Below are 26,624 nucleotides of genomic sequence, written 5' to 3' on the forward strand. Positions count from 1 at the left end.
TCATAACATCAGTACATTAATGATGACTTTGTTTTTAGTTATGCAAGTAAACAATTTAAAGATTATCAGAGATTGGCTAAAGCACACAACCTGGGCTCTTCATAATTTTCTCTACTGCTGAAGTCATGGCGATGAAAAAGTACTAACAGCTGCATTGCCATTAACTAAACTAGTATTTAGCTTTGCTTCCTGTCACTGGTTTGACCTAATGTAATATTCATGCTATAGGACTGATACCACCCACACTCATTACTATTAAATGAAACTGAATCAAAAATTACCCTGACATAAAACGGTAATAGTAATCTGCACTGAACATGAAGTACAGTGAAAATCTCAGTTGAGAGCCAATGGTCTCTTGATCTTGAACACAATTGTGACTCCATTTGTTTCCAAGCGCAGTTACCACTACCACGTATCACAAAGCAACTTTTCAACAAATTTAATTTTAGAGTAAAGAGTACAGCAAAGCCTTCCCTACAGCATCATGTCACAGTCAGTCAAACCATTGATGCTGAGTGAAATACTTGATACCAATTCGGATAATAACAAATAAATATTATTTCATGCAGCTTTCTCATCATGACTTTTATTGAACGTATCTGAGCTGTTGAGCATCAGTTCCTTAAGATTTTTCTGTGTGTTACTGTGTTCTGACAACATACATAGTTATATTACGGTACTATCAAAAACGCACTCATGTGGATTATATATTTACAGCCTTGGAATGCGTCATGATGGGCCGCTAGCAGATAATGACTGTGATCCGGGTAGCTACATAATGTCTCCCACACTTGGAAGTGGTAAAATTACATGGTCTCCTTGCAGCCAGCGCTACTTGGAAGCTTTTTTAGAGTAAGATATTCAGTAAAAAATAAGAAAGTTATAACTATTTCCTGCATTTTGTCCTATCTAGAGAATTAAAATGACATTTTAGGGCTATATTTCAGGACTCCCCAGGCAGAGTGTTTGTTGGATTACAGCACAGCCTCAGGGCCCTTGGACCATAATGCTGAGAGAATTCTTCCAGGAGAGCGATTTGATGCTGATGTTCAATGTAAGATTAACAATGTTCCATAGCATAATTTACTAACAAGGGAACCTCCCCATCGCACCCCCCTCAGATTTAGTTATAAGTTGGCACAGTGGATAGGCCTTGATAAACTGAACACAGATCAATTGAGAAAACAGGAAGAAGTTGTGTGGAACTGTGAAAAAATAAGCAAAATATACAAACTGAGTAGTCCACGGGTCGCATAGGCAACATCACGGACAAAGTGAGCTCAGGAGCGTCGTGGTCCCGTGGTAGCGTGAGCAGCTGCTGAATGAGAGGTCCTTGGTTCAAAGCTTCCCTCTCCAATTGGAACCGAAAACATTTGATCGCAAGGTCATAGGTCAACCGATTCCTCCACAGGAAAACACATCTGATATATTCTATACGACACTGGTGACGGCATGTGCGTCACATGACAGGAATATGTTGTCGACCCACCTAACTTGTACACTTGGCGAAGGGGTAAAAAGATTCTTCTACCTTGCCCGATTTAGGTTTTCTTGTGGATGTGATAATCACTCCCAAAAAAGTGATGAAAACATAAGAGTTTGTCACATAAACTGAAAATAAAAAATTAAACTTTTCACTCGATGGAAGATTTGAACCAAGGACCTTTCGTTCCGCAGCTGCTCACGTTATCACGAGACCATGGCGCTCCTGCGTACTTAGTGTCCTTGACGTTGCCAATCTTGCCATGAACTACTCAGTTTGTATATTTTTGCTTATTTTTTCACAGTTCCACACAACTTCTTCCTGTTTTCTCAATTGATCTGTTTTCAGTTTTTCAAGGCCTATCCACTGTGCCAACTTATATCTAAATCTGAGGGGGGTGCGATGGGGAGGTTCCCTTGTAAGGTAACATAAGTTTTTCCATTATTACCACAATGACAAAAATTTTGTCTCTTATTCACAGCAAAATCGGTGAACATGTAAGTTACCAGTACTGGAACCTGGACTTTATCCAAGATCAAATGTTGTTAAATACCATACATCAGGATTTTTTCCAGTCTTATAATATCTGTTGTCTATGAGACTCTGCTTCATCCTCTCTCTGCAACTTGCTTCAGCCTTCCTTTCTTTCTCGTAAGTTCATTTGTTTTTATTCAACATTTTTTTTTTCTTCTCTTACCCTTATGTCCTCATTCTCACATCATCCTCTTTATTTTTGGGATATAATCTATCTCTCATCTCATGTTCATCTTTCTTTCAAATCCTCTCTCACCTAGAGTAATTCTTCTATTTTTCTGTTACAGTTTTTCTTCTCATCACTGCCCATTATCTGTGAACACTCCTCATACAGTATTTGTTTATTAGCTTTCAAGCTGTTTACATAAATTTAACATATTGTACCTGCTTAAGTACAGTTGTACTCGCCTGTACATAATGGCATAATTACATGTTTATACAGGCAAAGAGTCTTTTCAGTTAAATATTTGGTAATTAGGCTAAATGTAGTGTACTATTCATAATTACTATGCACAGTATGCATGAAGTACTTGTAACAATTCTAGTGTTAATTCAGCACAATAGGAATGTGCAATTTCAAACACCCTTTCACTGGATTTCTGTCTTCATTTCTGATTTCACCCATCACATGTATACTACTGCAATTTGAATTGCTGTATTAATCAAATTTTTGTCATTTGATGTCACTTCTGCTAAAGTACTATTAACATCCTGTTTGGAATTTATATTTAATATTTACTGTTTAGCTATTTAAAGAGTAGTGTGTTTAATGAATGAATTTAATTAAGAATGAAACAAAGCACACAAATCCAGTAATTGCTACAGAGATAGAAAATGATAGAGTGCTGTTATTGTTTTTAAAATTATAGCAGACAAGTGTAATTGCCAAATGTTCCTTAGGAAGTCATCATTCATCGCAACGTCTTTCAGTGAACGAAGGTGATGCATTAGTTTTCATGGGCGTGTGATCATCTAGTTCTTCTGTGCAACAGCTTAAGTCACCTATCTCAGATTGAATAGAAGTGCATGCCTGATGGTGTAGTTGTCTACAATGATAAGTAAAGTTACTTTTGATCGCCTGTAGTGATCTTCTCATTAAGAGTTGGCCCAACAATTAGTCTCATTGGAAGTGATGTGGTCTAAGCCTAACTTACTCTTAACTGAGCAGACCATAAAAATTATGGCTTTACAGTCATCAGACTGAGTATTACACTTACAGCAGTCATTTCAGTGTTTAGTGGAGCATCTGTCATGCGAATAATAATAATGGTTAATTTAATACAAGGCTGTCACGGCAAATAATTACACACAATGTGGTTGCTGCAGATGATAATTCAGATGCTCCTTTTTGTTGTGTTATCACTTATGTTGCCTTCTGAGTGGTAATTTGATGATTCCCAAGATAACAGATGTAACCACACAAAAGCTCACAAGAAGATAATAGCTTCACACCCAGTTCACAATAACTTTGAATTTATCATCAATAATGACACCGATTTGGCAGTCCTGTGCATTCACACCTCACCCTCTTCTGTTCATCTAACAGAACAATGTTGAACAATACTCAAGAATTGGTCAAACAAAGATTATGTAAGCAACCTATTACATGCATGAACTATTGTGTCTTAGGATTCTTCCAGTAAATCTGAGACTGGCACCTGCCTTCCTCACACTTAAATTTATGTGTTCATTTCACTTTGAGTAACTCTGGACAGAAACTTCTAAATACTTTCAGGTTGTGACTGATTCCAGTAACTACAAATTGTTTATCAGATCCTTTCATCTGTTTACAACCCCCACATTACATTTATTTACGTTAAGGGCCAGATGCCAATTTTTAAATGAGGCACTGATTATCTGCTTGTGTCTCTGCATGAAAATTGATTGGCATAAGAGGGAGCCAACTTGACTCCTGTGAACACACACCCGATCTGTTTGTATGTAATCGCTGAAAGATGAAGCAGTTCCTTTCATGTCGTTATTTAAATGTAATTTGATTTTGAAAATTCACTTGCTGTGAACACTTACTCATGTGACAGGTATGCTTAAATATGGGCATGGCAGCATTCATGCTGTGAAACAACCATTGGAAGATATCTGCAGGGATCTGCACTGTCAACGTGACCGTTACACTTGGACATCTCATCCAGCACTTGAAGGAACACCGTGTGGCAGGAACAAGGTACGAATACACAGTGTTAATTAGGTACACACTTAAGTGTTTAGTAGGATTTTTGCAATATTGCTGTGGCCATAGATGTGATTAACTATATTAAAATAGAAGTGTCCACCTTCGTAGCTGAGTGGTCAGCATAAATGGCTCCCATGTGGAGGACCCAGATTTGATTCTCCATACTGCCAAGATTTTTTGTCTTGGTGGGAGGACTGATGAAAGGTGCACTCAGCCTCATGATTCCAACTGAGGAGATACTTGAACGAGAAGTAGTAGCTCCACAGTCTGAAAGCAATGTGCTGACCACAAGCCCCTCCATACCACATTCAAATGATGCCACAAGGCAGAGGATAACACAGCTGCCAGTCTACATCCCTTGGGCCCTCATGGCCTGGATGCAGAGCTCGTAAAAAAGAGTGACACCATATCCAAAAAGCTAGCACAATTTCCTAATATGTTACTTGGGTCTATGTGCAATCTACCATTCATATGCTGAGATATTGTCTTTCCAATTTTTGTTTGTTGTTTCCAATATGGAATGACTAACATTAGCAAAACTTTCTTCTGAATTGACCCAGACAAACTGTGCACCTGGGGATGTGCAGTACTCAAGCACAGCATGACCCAAGAGTCTGCTATACCATATGAAATATTTAGATTATCCCAACCAGCACTGATTTTCCTGATTTCTGAGGTTTTGAACTTCCTCTACATCATATCCTCTCATCCAGTGATCCTCCAAGACTCATTGCACATTAGCCTGATATCCAAAGATTCTTTTTCCCATTACTGCTTGCTAAATTTGTTTATTTACATTTCACTTATTTTCTCCCGTAGATGCTCCTCATTCTCTCTCAACATGTTGTAATCTGTTGCTCTGCTGTTATTTACTTTATGTCCCTATTAGCTGAAATAGGAGCTGCATGAGGTGTGATCAAAATGTAATGGGAGTTTTTGTTTTTCTTAAATAATCTTTATTTATTATTCAACATCAACTTTGTCCCCTTCAAAGTAAGCCCTCTCAGATATAATACACTTGTGTCAGCACTTTTTCCAGTCTTGGAAGCACTTCTGGAACTTACTTTTTGTTACAGTGTTCATCTCCTTTAATGATTCTGTTATCATCTCATCAGTGGTGACAAAACAATGTCCTTTCATGGTTCTCTTCAGTCTTGGGAATAGAAAGAAGTCGCAGGGGCCATGTCCAGCAAATACAGTAGCTGAGGCAACATAATGGTTTTCTTTCGTTACCAAAAAGTCACGAACAAGAAATGGTGCAGGAACAGGAGCATTATTGTGATGAAATTTCCACAGGTGGTTCTGCCACAATTCTGGTCATTTTCTTCAGACTACTTCATGCAAATGGCACATAACTTCCAGGTAATATTCCTTATTGTCTGTAGGACCATATGTAATAGAAGAAAACAATGAGAAGAACCTTCACATGTTTTTTTTGTCTTGGCTCTTCAGGCAGTTTCCATGGGAATGACTGGCCTGGTTTCAAAGTCATACCTGTACACCCATCTTTCGTCACCTGTTATAACCAGCTTCGAAAGCTCTGGATTGTTACTGACTTCATTTAGCTCCTGAGTGATGTCCACGTGATGTCACTTTTGGTCAAAATTCAACAATTTTTGAACAAACTTTGCTCCTACACGTTTCCTGCCCCCCCCCCCCCCCCCAAAAAAAAAAAAAAAACAAAAAAAAAAAAAAAAACTGGTTGGCATGAGCCAAAGGGTATGCTAATATCATCAGCAATCTCTCTGATGGTGATTTTGCAGAACCATTTTCTTTACTTCTTCCACATTGTTGTCAGAAATTGATGTGTTAAGGTGTTGAGGATGATTGCCATTTTCAACATCTTCTTGATCCTCTTTGAAAAGTTTATACTACTTTTAAACTCTTATATTACCCATAGCAGATTTTCCAAAAGCCACAGTTAACGTTTCAAATGTGGTGCTGCACTTTATTTCATTTTCAAGCAAAATTTAATACAAATTCTTTGATCCATCCTTTTTGAAAGTAAAAATTCGCCAAGCATTTGCAAACAAATATAGCATTTTTGATTGTTGACAACAGTTGAAAATGCAAACATACATCAGGAACATGTGTACCAACTAGATGAAAAAAATTTTGAAAATCAGATTTATAAAGCCTGTGAAATTAAAAATTTGCATTGCTTTTGATCACACTTCCTCATATGTCTAAGTATTGGTCAGTCCATTTGTCTCCTGGTAAATATAACGCATTTCTGATTGAAATCAGATTCATAATAAGATGAAGATTATTCTACTGAATAACTGTCAGCTTTGACACATATATATTCAGTTAGTGTAGATTAGAAAAGAATGATTCATATGAATCCCAACCCAGATAACAAGCCAAACAATGTACCAGTAATAAGTGCTGCCAAGATAATGGGATACAGAGAAGCCAAGCAAGGAGTGTACTGTGTGATTAGAATGGGCAGTGTTACACTATTTTTGTCAGCAAAGAGGCATACAATGAAATGATAATCTGAAAGATAGTGTCAGTGTGTCCCACTGATGTCAAGTTGTGCAACATCAATTTGTGAGGGAGTTTCAGTGGGGCAAAATACTGTGACATTTTGGCTCACACAGGGAATGCTATTACAACACTGATTTGTGTATGGAGCCATTGGGTAGAAGAGCTGTACATAATAAGAAGCAGTTAGTGAACCATGTGATGTGACTGTGACTGCAGCATAGGATGACCACACTCTTGTCCATACACCCATTGGGGACTGCAAAGCTTCATCCACAGTGTGGGTTTGACACTAGATTACTGCAACAGTTGGAAACCTCTCTGTGTTGGTGTCTGACACTGTCAGTTTAAAGTGGGACTTTCCTGCCAAATTCCTTTCCATTAATGTCTATTGTCCAGCATCAAGACATGCAGTGGGCAGATAGCAATTGACATACGTATACCATTGCTGTCAAGCTGGTTGTCAAAACTTGATGTTTTTGGATTGTAGGATCTCATTGTTCAGCAAGCACACACTGAAGCAAATATGCTGTTTGACTGAATGCTTCAGATTTCTGCCTATTTTTGACGAGTAAGGGCTGGAGTGAGACACTTGGTGGACAAAGAAAGCAAGACAGACAATGGGGAAATGTAATTTACTTCTCTCTCCAGCCATTATTGTTGCTGCTCCCAAGTTTTGGTTGATAACAATCTACTGTGCAAATAGAAAAAAAATTATGTGGGGATTAATAATACAGGAGTTAGTTGTAATGCTTATAGGCAACTGAATCATTCATCTACATGGAACTCTTGTATAAACAAATGTCTGCTCCAAGGTTACTACATATACACGTGCTCTGCCATTGGTATTTCTTTGCATTGCTCACGCATCTTGTGCCGTAAGACTACTGAAAGTAGACCTTAATTATTTGTTAGGTATTTCATTGTGAATCGAGTAAAAATGGAACTCTCATACATGCTAAAGCATCGAATTTCTTAATGTTCTTTGCTCATTGCTGTGTTTCATTTTTAGTAAACTTACTCCCAAATTAAAATTTTTGTAAATATGCATAGAAAAAATAACAGAAAAGTAGTTTTTCAGAGGGAGATGTGGGGGAAGTTTTGGTAGTCCCCAGGGCCATAGGATCTCCCTATTATGGTTCCAGGCATCACAATGATAAACATGTATGATATGTCAATTAAAATTCAAGAGAGCAGCTATAACCAATTCCTTTTTTGTCTGATATTTTTTCTGTGAAATGGTCATCCATCTTCTGAATCAAATGACTGATTATATACCCCTAACACCTGTCTTATAAGCCTATGGACTTTGCCAATATGCACTTGACAAACAGTCAACGGAATGTCGCTCAGATAACAGATGTACCTCGCTGGCATGCACTCTGTGTGGACTTCTTTGTCACAAATTCCACGTATAGCCTTATGTGATATCAACAGGGAACCTGTAGCATTGTTTTTTATGAGCCAGCTACAGAAATACTCGCATTCTACACCCTATCCATAGATGCCAACAATATGAATAAGTAAATTCTTCACCAGATGGCTGCCGTCTTTAATTTGGACAGTATGTCTAGTACTGCACTTTGGATCATACCTTAAAAACAATGGCACAGTGCTCATTGGCATGAGTCGCAATTTTATAAGATGAGATTCAAGGTCCATTGATTCAGATGGCTGGGTATTATGCAGCCATAATATTAAGAGAAGAAAAGAATTTATATGACTGCACTCCTGAAAATTCATTACACCGAAAAAACTTGATGATAACTGTGATACATTCTGGTTCTTTTCGGATATTCCACAATGTGCCATATTTGAGAAGGATAATTCCAGCCACATGTGGAGCAGGGTGTGCAAACCTTCTTTTGAGAAGATGTATGACTTTATCTAGCATGGATGATCACCTGACATGTGGCCTATTAAAAATGTATAGGATATGATTGTACAGAAATTTGTCATGATACTCCAGGGGGCAGAGCTAATGCTTTGTGGGGTTACAAACAAACCACATGGAAGGCATGGGTGGCTATCCCACAGGAGAGCATATCCAGGAACTCTGTGATTTTATACCATAGCACAGGGGTTCCCAACAAAATTTTCTCGAGGACCCCCCATCGAGCATGATTGGTACCTTGTCATATCACAGTATCAAGTACCTAAAAAAGCCAAATTAAGAGTCTTTTTATACGTTTTCTATTTTTGGTACTTAGAAAAAACATTGACATATTCATTATTGAAAAAATATTGATCTTAAAACTTTTTCAATTTAGCCATCATTGTTATTGTTACATTTTTGATTATTGCTCAAAATCTTTGCCTTCAAATCTGGGTGTTTAGTATTTATTTTACAAACTCTACTATTTTAATACAGAATATTGAATATGTAAACAACATTGTTAAAGCACTGGCAATAAATTAACAAGGGGCCGATTGTCGCCTGAAATGCGAGTTTCTGTGTAAAGTGACTGTCAGTTGTCAGCTGCAAAGAGGCAGTGCACACAGTCTAATGGCATACAGCACAACTATTTGCCTCTGTCTAATTCTAGTTTTGCGCTAGAGTGTGCTACTGTCAGTTGGCTCTAGGAAGACGCTAGATGCAGAAGTTAGCGTTCGCTAAAGCTCTGCTCATGCAGCAAGCAGCCAAAACAAAAAATCTGTTATCATACGAAATATATTTAATATATTTTTTATTCTAATAGCATCTTGTGAACCCCTCTGGCATAGCTCGCGGACCCCTGGTGGTCTGCGGACCACCTGTTGGGAACCCTGCCATAGCATGTAGATATTCTGACTGCAGGAAATCCATGTGTGAAACTAGTTACTTAAAAATAGCTTGTACTTTCGACAAAAAGTGTAACTGATTCAACACAATAAAACAGATATTTTCCTGAACAGTTGCAGAGCTCCTAATTCATCATGGATAAAAGGATGTGGTCAGTGTATTTTTAACTAACTGCAGGACTCAGTAACTGTAACTGGGGCTACAGTTCAATAAAACTGTAATTTATTTGGGCTGTATGCATTAGTTTGGAACTTATGCTGAGTTATGCAGTTAAGATGGCAACTTCCCAGACGCTTACCCAAGTAGCAGCTATATTTCCAATCATTTTTGTTAGTTTTTTCTTGAAAGAAGGGAAAATCAGTTGACTATGCATTTTCTACCAAACATGACCTTGCATTTTTTTGTGCCACTTGAACATTTTTACTATTTATTTTTAAAGATGCAACCATGAGTGTTCTCTTCATACACAAAATGAAAAAAAAAGGTTCATAAACTAATTGGTTGGAGGGAATAGTCTTCTATAAATCTTGATTAAAACTCTCTCCGAGATCAGGGCTAAAGAATGGACCCTTGACTTTAACGGACAGTGCTGTTACTGCATTTATCAACTCTTTAGCCAACCAGTGTTTCTTTCCAACTTCATGAATGGAATCTGCGTTAGATACTCTTCTGTACTAAGCAATTTATGTTTCACAACTACAGTCACAAATCAAGTCATTCTGCGAAAGGATAAAAACAGCCAAATGAATGTGTTACTGGAAACTGTGGAATTACACTTTCTTGTAGTAAGTAGTTTCAGAGGTCATACTACCCTTGGTCTGACTAAATTGACTTCTTGTTCAAACTTTGGAGGGAAATTCCATTTTGATGCAATGTCATCCTAATACGGAACCTGGTATGGAAATCCATCAAATATATTCTATAATGATATTGTCTACAGTCTGTGCTCTTGACATCTGTTGTAGCACTCGGTCAGGCAATCTTGATACAACTCCTTAGCAGCACCTCTTTACTGTGGTTTACATGTTTCCTCATGCCCATGCAAATTAACCCCAATGAATTAAAATGGAACCACTTACTCTACAATATTAGTGACAAGCTATACATTACAAAGTGGAAGGCACAATTATAAAAATGTTTCAAAATAAGAAGGAAGAAAGGAAGGAAGGGAGATTAGGGTTTACACCCCACCCACATCAAGTTCATTAGAGATGGGGCACCAGGTCAGATTATTTCTACAATCAAGAAGGAAATTGGCCATTCCCTTTCAAAGGAACCATCTCGGCATTTGCCTGGAGTGATCTAGGGAAGTCATGGAAAACCTAAAATCTGGAGGGCCAGACATGGATTTGAACCATCGTTGCCCCCGTTTGCAAGTCCTGTGTGCTAACCACTGCACCATCAGTATAAGAAACAAGATTATACATGTTTTGAGAGATTGCAGGAATGAAGCTAATGATGGAACTACAGTTCCCAATGTTCAGTTCACAAAAACTGATGTTAGCAGGATGACATGAGATGGCACAGATAGTGCAGTGATTGTTAGAATCAACAACATTTTCCTGAACAGCATATTTCACATAACAGTGTGGCTCAGGCAGCCACTGGCCAAGTTTGGCAACAGCCATTTGTTAGATGGATAGTAGGCAGATGCACAGATTGGGCATAAGGATTGATAAGAGTACTGAGTGGGTTGAGACAGTGACAGATTATCAATTTGGAGGGGGTGAGAAGAATATTTCTCACTTCATGGGATAACAAGAGATGATTGCATGTATAATAGAGGCATTCACTTGTGGATGAGCAAGAAATGTGCAAGGAATACAGTCTGTAGTTGTTGTTAATCTGCTAAGAATATTTTCCAGAAGGTCAGCAGCTGCTTTTGATGTGCCTATCTGATGTGCAATAGTCCTAGTATTCAATTAATAATGATCTGTGCTAATAGACATTTACAAAAAAAAAAAATAATAATAAATAAACAATATGAGTTGAGGTTTGAGCTTTTACAGCTTGCAAAGTAAGTAGTAAGTTAGATGAAATTTTTATTTACTTTTGGTATATCCTATAGGAACACTAAGCATACAATTACACATTTCTATTTATTATTCCATGACATGCTTTTATGGCACAGTCTTTAATGTTCAAAGAGAAAAAGTTCACACCTTCTACCATCTGCACTTAACTCATTAAGTAAAAAAGCATGTACTACAAGAGAATCAGTAATTTCAGAACCCAAGTCGCATTTGAGGCTATGTACTTCTAAATGTAATGAAGTGTAGTTTTTTGAGAGCTACAATTTCTTTCCAAGTAGCAGTAGAAACAGCTGATGTGATGGGTTTGAACAATTATGCACCACTTGAGGGTATATAATAAAACATATTTTTGTGAGTCCAACTGGTTACATTACAGCAAATTAGTAACATATCAGATGATAGTTCTCAATAGTACATCGATGTTAGTGAATGCCCATGCACACTTGGTTCAAGACATCATTAACACACAGATGATCATCAAAACTGCTTCATTATAACATCAACATTTCTATCACAATCGCTCTATCACAGCTACACAGACTGATAGTTGCATAATTTACAGGTATTATGTATGACCTTTAGCCACTGGTATGAAACGTTCTGCCCTGATGCAAATGATTATTATGTACACACATGAAGTCCTCTTTTAAACAGTATCCCACAAAAACACCTCTCAGTCAACAGTGTATAGTCACGTTTAGAGCTTAAAGAAGTAACATGGGAAAGTTCTGATACTTCTACAATATTGCCACTCAATCTTACTTCCACTGATGCTAAGACAAGGAGTTATTTTCGGAGGTCAATATCTTCCCATACATTGCCCATACTCTCCATTGTATTATTATCACAATATTGTACCATATTGAGCAATTACGGACTGTAGTTAACAGTTCTTGGCTTGCTGCTTAACGACATTGCAATAATTAGTCAACTATAGCATCAAAAGTTTGAATCACCATTTCACCCATTATATGAATATTAAGAATGATGCACAGTACTGAAACAGTCTCCTGACAATTCTAACAACACTCTACTGTCTCCAAATCACACACTTACATTACATTAATGCATAGCCAAATGTAAGATTTCATAAATTACTTTGTAATGCTGCATTATTCAGAACAAAATTGTCGTCTTCTAATTAAGTGTTTCTTAGCATTTTGTCTCATTTTATTATACTACATATGATTCTTGAAAACTGTGTGGAGGAGGAACAATGGAATGAGTACAGATAACTGAGTAAAGATAACTACTACCATAGATTGGCTGGGTAGTGGCTATGCATTTAAAAAAAAAGATGATGATGATCAGCTTATGAATTTATGTTGTTCTTTTATTCTTAACACATGCATGTGATCCAACTTGGTTCCATTAAACCATATAGTAGCTGTAGCTGGAGAAAAAACTGATGCTCAATCATGATTGTTTTTCCATGTAAATAAAAACTGGCAATTTTAATGACATTGCAGTGGTGCCGCAGTGGTCGATGCATCACTAGAGGACTGTCAGCTATCCAAGCAGGCTTCTTTGCAAATCAGCAAGTTGATGGTGGTTGGAGTGAATGGTCTCCATACTCTGAGTGTGCATCAGGTTGCCTGTTGGGAGATGATGGCCTACTAAGCACAGGAAGCACAGGGATTCGAGTATCGACAAGACGCTGCAACAATCCAAGGTACTACATATGTGATGGAGATGATTACTTCCTTTTTTGGCACAGAAAGATTTTTTTTCAAAGAAACACAATAAAGTGTAACAAACATAGTTACACATTTGAGTTATGGAAACATTTCATTTTTTATGCTCGTTCTCAAAAACTTAAAATTAGCTTGATGGTCATATTTTCCATTGGGATGTCCACCACACTTCAGTATTATATAATTAGGTACACTTTGGAGGGAAAATAGTAAATGATAATTAAATTTGCAAGTAAACAAACATACCATACCATATAATTCTTCATTTTTCCCCTGCATAAACTGTCATTAACCATGCTAACGAGGACAGCCAATATGATTTGGTAGGTGTGTAATACCTAAGCAGCTAATGAAGTTGCCATCACCAGATGCTCTGAGAGGTAGATGATACCTTAGCATATGAACAGCATTTGTTTTATACTCACTTTGTCAGCCACATGTAACTGAAAATCTTCAGCAACAGGGGACTAGGGAACTTTGGAGCTCTTTTGGATGCAGTGATAGTGATTCAACTTTGGCAATAACAATAAACACAGTTAGTATGCCTCATCAGTGACTATGACCCACAGAAGAATGCAGGTTTCCTATGTATAAAATGAGTTAACTTGTGTCTAAGTTCATTGAGGCACACATACATACATACTTTGAACCTTTATAGTCCTAACTAAAATTAATGTATCAGGCATACTAGGCTTGAGATGACGAAATTATACAGACTGGCAGATTAGCAGCCAGAAGCCTCTAACATTTTTGACGACTAAGAGTGTGTGAAGTGTATATGCAAACTTCCCACTTCTCTTACACGAGTTGACTTACTTGGTGTACACAGCCGATCTTCTTCTCTGAATAGCCGGCTTCTGGAACCTCTACAAACTTCTTCTCTGAAGAATGATGCTAGTCACAGGAACTTCACACTTCTCACATAAACAATTGATTTCCTGTAAGTCACCCGTGTCGTCTCACATCAGAAACAAGTAAGTTACATTTACAACAGAATTGGCTTGATAACCACTACTCGATTATACAGGAATCATACACATGTCTTGCCTCTAGCAAGTTCAAGTTAAAAGTTACTTAAAAGTCTTCTCAACTAAAATGTTCTTTTGTCACTAACAATAGTCACAGTTATAAAACAGCACAGAATAACACAGAAGTTCCTTGGTTCTGCAATGTGCTTTCATTACAACTTCCATTGTGCGACCAATAAGTACTTGTTGGTGCTGTTCGACCGCCGTGTCTACCGTCTTTTCATCATAAACTTTGGATCTGCACACACAGGCAGGTGACGCACAGTAGATAGGGTTCCTTCCCCCACTCACATCTAAAATTTTGTGTGTTCGAGACGGTGGAAGGTTGAGGGGTTCTAGAATTTACGTGGAAGTTCTCAAAACACTACAATCCTTACACTAGAAATGACATAATACCTTAATTCCCAGCTACAGCTATAGTGATCCAGAAGCTGGTTGATTCTAAGGTTGTGATGGTTAGGTTAGGTTAGTTTTGTTTAACGTCCCGTCGACAACGAGGTCATTAGAGACGGAGCGCAAGCTCGGGTTAGGGAAGGATGGGGAAGGAAATCGGCCGTGCCCTTTCAAAGGAACCATCCCGGCATTTGCCTGAAACGATTTAGGGAAATCACGGAAAACCTAAATCAGGATGGCTGGAGACGGGATTGAACCGTCGTCCTCCCGAATGCGAGTCCAGTGTGCTAACCACTGCGCCACCTCGCTCGGTTCTAAGGTTGTGATCGTGGTGCTGAAGTGACATATTTATGTAACAAGCATTTGGTCATCATGGAGTTACAGGCGGCTGTTGGTAGGTATATTTTTTGTTTTTATTTTTTTTTAAAGAGGTGGAGCCCCTAACACCCACACCGGCATGATGGCCAACACAAAAGGTCTACTGCCATCTCTGCATAAGGGTTAGTTCTCACTAAAGTGAGGTCTCACAGGGTTTGGGTACTGTGATGTTTGCGTACATTTGGTTAAGGTTAACCATTAATATGTGCTCATCTGGAGATAAATTGGGTCAAAAGTTGAATGAATGGTAGTGGTTTGAAGGGGACAGGGAAAAAAGTGCCAAGGCAAGAACCAAGGGAAAAAACTTCTTCTTGGCTTGTAAGAGCAGAAATGGTTTTCTCGCTGCCTGCAACAGGTCATGCAAGGATAGGCTTTGTTAGTAGTGGGTATCATGCAGGTCGATACATTTGATGTTGTGCAGTGGTGTTACTCAGTGGCTGTTGCTGGTTGCCAGTGTTGGCTTCTCGGTCAGCATCAGCAAACCTGTAGCAGTTAGGTTCACCATCATTTTGTGTCCGATAGGTCATGTATCCGATTCACAGCGTAGGGTAGTGTTGGCAGTTTGTTTGCGAGTTAGTGTGCGAGCTTGTCGGTTTCCCTGCTGTAGCCTGTTGATCAGCTTTAATAGCAGCTGGCATATCCAGTCAATGTTGCTGATTTGTAGGGGCTTGCTGAGGTTGTCGCTTGTGGGTGTATGTTAGCTCGCCATAGGTGGTTATGCCCTAGCTAGTAGCATCTTTGGCCACTTATGCTTCCATCTATGGTTGTGATCATAGTTTCCCAGAGGGAGGATGAAAGGATTGTTCGAGTGTCTCGAGTTCCTGTATAGTCATGTGGTGTGTCTTTTGAATACCTTCTTGAGGGTTTCAAGGCAGTATTCATTGTGAAGATCCATGGTGCGTGTGTAGCATTGCTAATGATGCATAGCACTTTGTTCTGTATGATCTACAGGTGTGTAGGAGCTGCTTATCCCCAAATGGGAGCTGCATACATAATCAGAGGTCTAATCAGTGTCGTGTATATGGACTTCAACACCCTACTATTAGGTGCACTTCCCTTTTGAGCACTGGGTAGAATTGTTTGAGTCTCATTTGTGCTCTGTTGGCAAAGTATTCAGTGTGGTCCCCCACATGTAAGTTCCCAGTCCAGCCAGACACTGAGATATCTCTGAAACGTATTGGGCATGCATGTAGTATTACCTGTAGACTGTGTTGATGTTTGTGAAGTAGCTTCGCTCTGTGTGTGATCAGAACTGCTTCGCACTTGTCGATGTTTACTTTAATATGCCATCATTCAAAACAAGGCTTGGCAGTTCTGAGAGCTGTCTGTACTCGTGAATTTATGTTCAATGGTTTCCAGTCGTGCACAGGCATGGTTGTGTCATCCACGTACATGGCTAACATCATGTTTTGTGTTGCTGGAAAGTCATTAATGTAGAGGTTCATCAAGATGGGCCCAAGATGCTTCTCTGGGGTACTACAGCTTGGATACCATGTTGTGTCAATTGCTTGCCCTACACATCATTGTTAAAACATCTGTTCATGAGATAGGATTGTATGAGACGTACAAGTCTGTTGGTGACACCAGCATCACTTAGTTTGCGTATAAGGCTGCTGTGCCAGAGACAGTCAAAAGCTTTTTTGATGTTCTGGATCACAGCCCCTGTGGCTTTGTTCGTGTTTTACCTGTGTGTTGTATGTTTGACTACACAGAGGAGTAGTTGTGTTGTTGAGGGGGATGCCTAAAGCCAAACTGCTCCGGTCTTAGGGTGACATTGGTGATGCGGTGCCCAGTGATGTGTTTTAGTATTACCTTCTCAACAATCTTGCTGAGCGAGCACAGCAGACTGATGGGTCAGTAATTTTGTGGGATGGAGTGATCTTTCTCTGGCTTTCTGAACATCAGGAGCTTGGCCATCTTCCAAAAGTCAGAGAAGTGTTGCTGTTCAAAAATGGCATTCATTACGCGAGCAAGGTATTCTACGGCTCTATCTGTGAACTACTGGAGGACATGGTTTTGAATGCCACTGGGTCCAGGGGCTTTCATAACGTTGGTACACCTGATAGCTGATTTCGTTGCAAGTGGGCTGAGCTACAAGTCATGCAACCTCCTGTTCCATTTCAAGTGTGAATACTCTATCTGAAGGAGCCAGATTCGGCATGAAAGATGCTGCAAGTGTTGTGGCCATAAGTTCTGCCTTCTCCTTCGTGGAGTAAGCTAGGCCATTTGGTCCTTGTAGAGTGGGAATGTAATGTTTCTCCCTGGTGATGTAACTGGCTAGCTTCCACATGGCAGGACAAGAGTTTCTGGCCCCATTGCTCATTTCAAAATGTTTGCCTTTTCTCTCGTAGTATATCCTGGAGTCTGTTGACATGCAGTGTGCAGAATGGGAACCTGGTGCGCTGCCAATATCTCCTGAGGTGGTTCCTCATTGAGCTAAGGCCCAGGATTTCCTGGGGCAGAGCTGTCGAGTGCTGTTGTATGTGAAATGGTATCAGTCATTGTGCCTCAGATGGCAATAGTAAGAGCCTCCCCCACCTCATCAATTTGTTGGATGTTGTTAATTTTGTGGGTGTCCGGACTATGACTATCAAACATTTCTTTGAAAAGGGTCCAATTCGCGAACTTGTAGTTCAGTATTCTGCGTGGTTCTGCATCCTGCAGTGTTGTTTCTGTGTTTAGTATTACAGGCATGTGGTCTGAGTCCAGATCATTTTCCAGGTTGAGTGAGCATGTGATGTCCTCGATGAGGGCTATGTCTGACATGTCTGGCCTGAGGACCTGTGCTAGCACATACATGGTGACATCTGGCCCAAATATAATGTAGTTTTGGCCTACTGCATGATTGTATAGTTTCTAGCTGTTGGAGGTATGTATTCATGAATTCCAGTCAGGGTGTTTCGTGTTTAGATCTCCAGCAGCGATAACCTGCGGTGCTATGTTGATAACTGTGCTGATATGCTGAGTTACTATGTTTTTAGGAGGGTTGTACAGTGATACCAGTGTGGTGTTGGCTCTGTTGAACTTAACCCTGACAGCCATAGCCTTTAGTCTCTCAAGTGCAGGGAGCTCGATGTTCATGAGCTCTACGTCTTTGTGTACAATGATGGATGTACCACCCCCCTTCCTGCCATCTGCACGGTCGGTACGATAAATGCAATAACATGAGATGTTTAGTTGTTTGTGAGGCGTAAGCACTGCTTTGTTGATTAGGATGATTCAGATACCCTTTTGCTCCACGAAAACAACCATTTCGGTTCTTTTGTTTGCAATCCCGTTTGGCATTCCAAAACAGGATCTGAGTTTGTGTTGGCGACTGTGTTTCAGGGTTGGTGTGGCGTGTTATCCATGTATTGGTGTAAACAGTAGTCTGATAATAGTTTGTCTGCTAGTCCAGTTGAGCGAGCCCGACATGAACTGTGAGAAGAGTTGTGAGACACACCCCATAATCTTCATGACTACTTCGGTGGTCATGAGCCTGGGAAATAATGTCTCCATTATTCTTCAGAGTGTTGAGTTAATTTTGGGAGTGTCAGCCTGTGGGTTATTGGTTGTGTTGGCAGCCACTGGTACTTGTGTTGGCATTTGCTGTGGACTGGCTTGTGTGTCAGCTGTCTGAGTCATAGCTGGGGCACCTGTGTGGCTTCTGTGGTGAGTTGTTCGGGCTATCGTGTTGGTGTCCAACTTGTGTATGTGCCCATTGGTGTCCTGTTGTCTGTGTTCTTGTGGTGTGGTCATGTTCCCCTGCTCTGGTCATTTCTCTTCCTCCTCCTCCTCCTCATGTTGTGGCTGCCCCTATGTAGGTGCATCTTCTGTGGTCTGTCTTGGGCTGAAGTCTGTGGTCTCAGGATATAGGGTGGGGGTGTTATTTGCATTTTGTGGTTTAGCTGATGTGGGTGTGGTGTTGGGTATTGTATGTCTTGGCTGTATGTCTGTTGCTGTGGATGTTTGTTGTGCATGACTCTGAGGTTCTTTTGACTGCCCTGCGCTGCTGGGGGTGCCAGCTGCCACTCCAGCAAAGGATATTCCACTCCTTACTGGGAATGGGGGCAGTTTCAGAACTGTGATGGCCATACCTTTTACATGTTTAGCTATTTTGCACCTCAGACCTCCTTGTATGCAATGTATCCCCTGTAGTTGGCCAGATGGGCTGCAAAACAGTTGGCGCATTTGTGTGGTACTGTGTGCGGGAGTTGGCAATGTTGAGTTGTGTGACACCACCAGCACATTTGCGGCACCGGGGAGTGACACCACTTCGAATACCCGCATGTGCAAAGTGCTAGCAGTTGTGGCATTGTTGGGGGGGGGGGGGGGGGGGTAGGGGTTGTATATCTCTACATTTACGACCATGTGAAGAAATAATTTAATCTTCAGCAGGTCGTGTAATTTGGCCATGTCGGCCATCTCAACTATGTAGTTATGCGACAATATCACTGTGCTGAACTGAGTCATTCGATTTACACAAATGCATTCCCAGCCAAGGGCGGTGAGTTCTCGTGTACTGTCTCCATCAGGGTTTGAGAGTCCTCCCCCTTGATTATGTACTGCTGTGTCTTTTCCAATACGGTCCTGTACATCAAGCAATGATGGACACCATAGGTGCATTGTAGACATTTAGCAGTATGTGATTCTCAACTGGCTAATAGATCACCAAACTCTAATATGCCTTTATAATAATCTAATGGATTCTTGTAGTGAAAAAACTGCTGAGTGGCAAGATGCACTGTTGAAGACAATCAAGCACGTTACCAAGGTTTTGTGATTTATCCATCGAACCCTTGCTAACCGAGCTGGAGTGAGCAGATAAAGTAGACAGTATCGTTAAATACACAGCTAACACCCTATTTGTTGTCTCAGAAAATAAAGGGCAAATCTGCATGTAAAAGCAACAACCTTTTTTATACTGTAGCTGCTCACAAGACAACTATTTTGGAACTGAAAGGTAAATTGTGTCTTAACTAGAAATCGTATCCACAAATTAGGACAACATCTTAATTGTAGGAATCAGAGCTGTAGGTGTTTAGGATTGTAGTTATACGAAAAAAGAAAATTTTACATCTCTGAGAAAAGTTACAAAATATGCATAAACTAGCTCGAGATGGAAATGTGACTTATAAATTACCACTGTCAGCAGAGAGGCTATATCATATTACCATCTGTCTTGCCATTGTCGGATTCTCAGCAAGTGCGTCCACCCAGTGGTTGTACCACCAATATGCAAAAGCACACTGAAGATGCATGCAGGAAAGTGTACTTCTAAAATCAACAGAAGCATTTAGTACATCAGTAATACCTTTCTTTGATAATTCTGAGAATGTGTCCACCTGATATAACTATCAGATAGAGAGTTACATGCTATTGGTTATGGAAAGGTGCACTGAAGTGACAGAGTTCACTGGGGACCAAGACACAATCAAGGCTCAATTAAAGCCTTGGGAAACCAATACATGGCAAAGGTGCTAGCACGTTAAAGACACAGACTGTTTGGTTTACAAATTGTTCACCAGACATCTGCAAAAGAAAGGAACTACAATAGATGAATCCAAGTAGAGGCACAATCCATTCCAAAATGAGACAGTTCATACCCTCTCTACATGCATAAAACTGGGAAAATAGTATCAGACAGATGTGAATGTGGAGTCAGTACAGCATATCATATTGTACCACAATGTTCTCTAAACTGTTATGTTAGAAGCAACATCATTGTAGATGAGTATCTACTCTATGCATTAAGAAAGCTTGATTCCTAGAGAACTATAAATAACATTGCCAATCAAACATCCACAGGGTACTGCTAAGGTTCAGGGCACAAAGGACTACAAATAGCTAAAGCATCAATCACTTCTCAAGTTACCTCAGTCACATTCTTATTCAACATTAAATACAATTATTGGTACATAATACATTTAACAGTTGTTTCCATTTTCCTTTTATATCTTGTTCAATCATATTTGGAATTGAAATGCTGTTTATTGTTAGTATATGTGTGCAATCAGCTAGTACACAAAAGCTGTGTGTATTTCATAATTTTCATTCTTACTATGTAATAAAAGTTAACATATTGGCTTGAGTTCTACTGAGTTCCACACCACCATGCACATGATTTAAAAAACAGAAATACTAAACACATAGTATAGAGGATGTTGGGACTGAAGTTGTTCCAAGGCTAACACAGGACCTTTGGAAAAATAGACAGACATACTTCACATTTTGCAGATTGATTCTACTCCTACATTTGCCTCCTCCCTCCACAGCTTCCTAGATTTCTTTAACTTCCTGCTGCCACCCACTCCTTCTCCACACTACCACCATATTAGTTAAATAAATAGGCTTCTTGTGAACACTAGGCACACTTCCGGCACTCCATTCCCACATTCATCCCCTGCTGTCTCGTTCTCTCCAACCATGGATTAACATATCTTGCAAATTCACTTAATCTGTCCCACTCAAGGCTATCAATGAGCACAAGTTCAGCCGCACTGTTCAGAGAATGGTGCTTTTTCTCACACAGTCCTTGAGAAACACAAATTCAGAATATGAGCTACAATGTTTAGCTTCTTTTTTTATGTGCACATAGTAAATAGTTGTTTTTGGGCAATTTGTTGTTCATAATAAGGTATCATAGTACTTTAAAAAACTTGCAGTAGGTGTCAAAGTTCTGTATCTGCATATTAGCAAAATTACACTGAGACACAATGAGTGGCCAGCACTTATATTCAGAAAGCAAAATTCCAGTACTGGCAATATACACATTTCAATGTGAAGGCTCTTGAAACTATTAGTTCCTTCTACGGGGAGTAAAGAGAAGTAGGCTGGGAAAGGATTACAGAACTCAAGACCCAGTGTGAAGGAGACCCACCTAATGTGAAAACAAGGGAAAACAAAAAATGCCTACTTGTCTTTGTTTTGAAAGAAGACTATACTACTGCAAATTTTACCATCAGGAAAGATGCCTAGTCGCTAACTGCCCATACTGCTACTTACTGTAATTAACTGTGCTTGTCTGCAACTTGACATGTCTTCTTTACAGTACGTAGCAATCTGTCTTTTCCTATATTGTTCATATTCCCGCCTGGAGTTTCCATTGTCTGATTTTAACTGCACACGCAGAAAGTTCAAGCCAACACAAACATTTGGTACACAGTTATTGCACTTTTTTATATGTATTAGAAGAGTGGAGCACTTTTATTGATCGTGTCATCCACAATTATCTTTGGAGTCCTACATTTTAAAACTGAGTGTTTGTTGTGATATCTGTTTCAGTTCTAATAAATTTCACAAGTCTGGGTAAATATACTAAATCTACTTTCAATGTCCCAAGCTAGCAGCCACAGTGAGAAAATTGACCTTTCTACATGATGAGAGAGACATTTCCATTTTTCCTTCTATAATCTTGGGATGCATTACTTTTACTCTGTAATATATCCATTTTAATGACAACATTTCTAAGACCATTTTAACTGATTGTTGATTTCCAAGACAAGGACTGCAGCTTCACTAGCTACAACTGATTAATCCTGGACCAGACCAAACAATTGCAACTTCACTGGGCTCGGCAACAATAGTGAGAAATTAATTGCCAGCAGGCGTCAATTCGTTGCAACCTAATCACCAGATGATGAGTACACCACTTTAGGTTTGAATATGTCTCAACTGATCAAAAGGGGTTTTGTCATACACTGTTGCTTCAAGTCCTTAGGGAAGTATGGAACATTTATGAGGAGGCACCTTAATTTAGCAATGACAAAACAGTTAAATAATAAAATAAATCAAAAACAAGTTATGATAAGAAAAATTAAGAATATGATCCCATAGGATAATAATGTGGGCTAAAACCAAAGGATTAATCTTTGTTTTGTTTATTAAACTCACACACAAATTTATTTGTACAATGGCCTCACACAGATGGTTATTGAACACAGTATAGATACAAGAAACCAAAATGTTTAATTTTGCAGTGCAAGCAGAGCATTCATAGGCAGTAACGAAACTGAACCTCAGTATTGGGCCGTGCAACAAATCACTTAAACTGGAAAGAAATCTTGAAGTTCAGCAAGTACATAAAAGTCATTATGCAGTGTCAAATTCACCATGGTTGAAATATTCAATGTCTACTAGCACTCAGAGTTCCAAAATACGAGGGTAAGTCAATTATTACCTGCAAAGTAGTTATAAAATTTTACTGTAATCGAATAGGAAACTTACAAGAACATCATTTTTCAAAATAGTGTCCTTGCATTTCAATGCACTTGGTCCATTGTTGTACAAGCTTCCTGATGCCCTCATAAAAGAAGGTTCTTGCACTTGGTCCATTGTTGTACAAGCTTCCTGATGCCCTCATAAAAGAAGGTTCTCGGTTGAGCTACGAGCCAGGAATGCACCACTTCTTTCACTGCTTCATCCGAGGCAAGGGCCCCTTAATGCCTGTTTGAGTGGACCAAACGGGTGATAGTTAGAAGGAACAAGATCGGGACTTCATGGAGGATGATTCAGTACTTCAGATTTTAGTTTCTGGAGCATTTCAGCAGTGTGGGCAGCAGTATGCGGACGGGCATTGTCGTGCAACAACACACCACATTTTGACAGCAATCCTCAGCGTTTGCTTCGAATTGCAGGCTTAAGCCTGGTAGTAAGCATCTCACTGTAACGTACACTGCTTATTGTTGTGCCCCTTTCCCCATAATGTTCCAGTTCTGGAACTTTGTGTCCCAAAAAAACTGTAAGCATCAGTTTTCCTGTGGATGGTTGGGTCTTCAACATTTTCTTACATGGCGAATTTGGATGTCTCCATTCCATACTCTGCCGTTTACTCTCTGGCTCATAATGATGGATCCATGTTTCGTCATCAGTAATGATCCTGTCTAAGAAGTTATCGCCTTTGTTACCATAGTGATTTAAATGTTTTTTGCTGATGTCCAAGCGTGTTTGTTTATGCAACTGTGTGAACTGTTTTGGGACCCATCTTGCACAAACTTTATGAAACGAAGTCTATTGTGGGTAATTTCGTAGGCAGAACTGTGACTAATTTGCAGGTGATGTACCACTTCATCAATAGTTAATCATCTGTCTAAGAGAATCATTTCACGTGAACACTCAATGGTTTCTTCATTTGTGGCGGTAAACAGTCGTCCAGCTCCTACATCGTGCATAACAGTTGTGCGACCATTTCGGAATTTTTCAATGCATTCGTAGACACTCTGTTGTGGCAAAACACTGTTCCCATACTGTACCAAAAGTGTTTGATGTATTTTGGCCTCTGAAACGCCTTCTGAGCACAAAAAGTGGATCACTGATTGTTGCTCTTCGTTGGTGCAAATAGACAGCAGAGCAGCCATGATTAACAGCATGGCAACGATAATGAAACTAACCTAGCAACTTGAAAATTGCAAAGATATAACAACAAATAAACAAAGCAAGTGTCATCAATGTAAAATGACAGTACTACCATAATAAACAAAAATATAACTAAATTGCAGATAATAATTGACTTATCCTCGCATTTCTAAGTCCTAAACTGGTATATACTGAAATATTTCTAAATCATGAACTGCTATCAAAATATTTCTAAGTTCTGAATAATACTTAAGCCCAAGCAGCTCTCTGTCTGCACAAACCTTACCAAAACCAGCCTCATTGAGCAAGAGGTGAATACAAAAAAGACCCTGTATTCAGTTCTGCCTGCCAATTCAAAAACTTAGTCATGTGGCCCACTGCCTTACTCAGTACACCAACTTACAATTGGACTCATGAGATTAGGCATATTACAACATTTATACATTTTAAACATATGCAACACAGACTCTTAGTTGATTAGCAACCTCAAATCACTTTATTTCATTTCAAACAGAGCAAAATAACTGGCTTTATTCTATTTTGTACACCACAAGGGAACTGCAGAAAAATTAGTCAGCCTGACGACTTTATTCGTGTTGGCACTGCAGCCATATGTTAGTCAAAGACAATCTTACATATATTAATTTACTAAACTCCATTAAGTAAACATATGGACTGACGGGAAATTAGCGCAACTTCCTAATGCTGCCGATAATCATTTGTGTACATAGCAAGAAATGTTGTTTTACCACCCTTACTCAGATTATTCATACAAAATTTATAATTATTTGTTTGACAATAACACAGGTCAGCAAAAAGTTTTCTCAGCTGCTTGAGATATTTTTAATGAATTTTGTGTTGTAGAATGCACTGATTTCAGAAGTGATGTCCATTTTTTCCCGTCACATAAGGTTTTTTGCAAATTCAAACAAAAAAAATTGGTAAAAGCACTCATTTATTCAAAATTATCAAACATAATATTTTTTTACAACCAATGAAACATTATTTTGAGACATATAGTAACAATATCATACTTATTCATGTTTTTTATGAAACCTTTTCTTCTTTTCCTTGCTACTTCGCCGAGTCCTTTTCCAATTTCCACCTTTAATTTCTCGCTTAGGCATCCAACAGAAGTCAGCAAGCATAGTGACATCCCATCTTCCTTGGTACCGTCTCTTGATATCACGGACAACCTGGTGAAACTGCTCCTCCTGTTCTTCACTGTAAGCTCCCAGGTTTTCGGGAAATCTGTCTATATGGGAATGTAAAAAATGGACCTTCAAGCTCATCTTGCAGCCTCGAGCTTCGTAAGCTGCTAGCATCTGCTGAACAATGGTTTTGTAGTCAGGATCCTTAGTATTTCCCAAAAACTTTTTCACTACATCCTTAAACGATACCCAAGCTTCTTTTTCCTTCTCATTCATATTTTCCACAAAGAGAGTGTCGGTTAAATGTTTTCTTATGTCGGGGCCAGTGAAAACTCCCTCTTTCAACTTTGCTTCTGACAGCTTCAAGAATTTTGTACATAGATATTTAAAACAGTCCCCATCCTTTTGCAGTGAATTTACAAATTTTTCATCAACCTCAATTTGATATGGAGAGGGGGCAACAAAACCTTTTCTCGTGGTACCAAAGTAATATTGATAACTTTTTTTCTCCAGGTTTTAAAGTTTCTCGGGGTGGCCAATCGCTTTTAGTCCAGTGATTTTCTCTGGCTCTAACATTCAACAAGCATAATAAGCATAGGTATTTAGTATAGCCTGCCTGCTGACCCAAAAGCATCGTGAGTATTCTGTAGTCCCCACAAACCATCCACTGATGGTCCTGATATTTGATTTTTTCCAGGATAATGGCCAAATCATTATAGTTTTCGTCCATATGCACAGAATGTCCCATTGGAAGAGATGCAAATTTATTTCCATTGTGCAATAATACTACTTTAAGATGAGTTTTGGATGAAACAATAAATAGGTGCCATTCAGATGAGTCATACTGCATATCAAAGCAATGCATGAATCCTTCCACATCACTGCAAAAAACTAAATTTCCTTCTTTTGAAGAAAGCTGGGTAAATTCTTTTTCTCGGTGTCTGTATCATGAAAATAAGGTGCCAGATGATAAAAGGTTTTTATTTTTTAATCTGGAACCTAACAGTTTGGCTGCATCTTTTGAAAGGCCTAAATCTCTTACTAGATCATTGAACTCACTTCGAGAAAATAGTTGAGCTCTTTCATCTTCGTCTGAAGAAAAATCTGAGCTTGATTCACCCTAAGGAGGTAATG

At 39.2% G+C, this 26,624-nt stretch overlaps 1 protein-coding gene across 1 annotated transcript in view; it reads left to right on the plus strand.

Moving 5' to 3' along the window:
- LOC126251685 (A disintegrin and metalloproteinase with thrombospondin motifs adt-1-like) overlaps positions 1 to 26,624 on the plus strand; it is a 167,850-nt gene that overhangs the window by 69,725 nt on the left and 71,501 nt on the right. The window contains exons 6-9 of the mRNA XM_049952272.1: positions 721 to 855; positions 951 to 1,057; positions 4,060 to 4,202; positions 12,983 to 13,185. Coding sequence (XP_049808229.1) covers positions 721 to 855; positions 951 to 1,057; positions 4,060 to 4,202; positions 12,983 to 13,185 — 588 coding nt within the window. The remainder of the gene's footprint in view (positions 1 to 720; positions 856 to 950; positions 1,058 to 4,059; positions 4,203 to 12,982; positions 13,186 to 26,624) is intronic.

The sequence above is a fragment of the Schistocerca nitens genome, chromosome 4, assembly GCF_023898315.1.
Source record: "Schistocerca nitens isolate TAMUIC-IGC-003100 chromosome 4, iqSchNite1.1, whole genome shotgun sequence".
Taxonomy (NCBI): Eukaryota; Metazoa; Arthropoda; class Insecta; order Orthoptera; family Acrididae; genus Schistocerca; species Schistocerca nitens.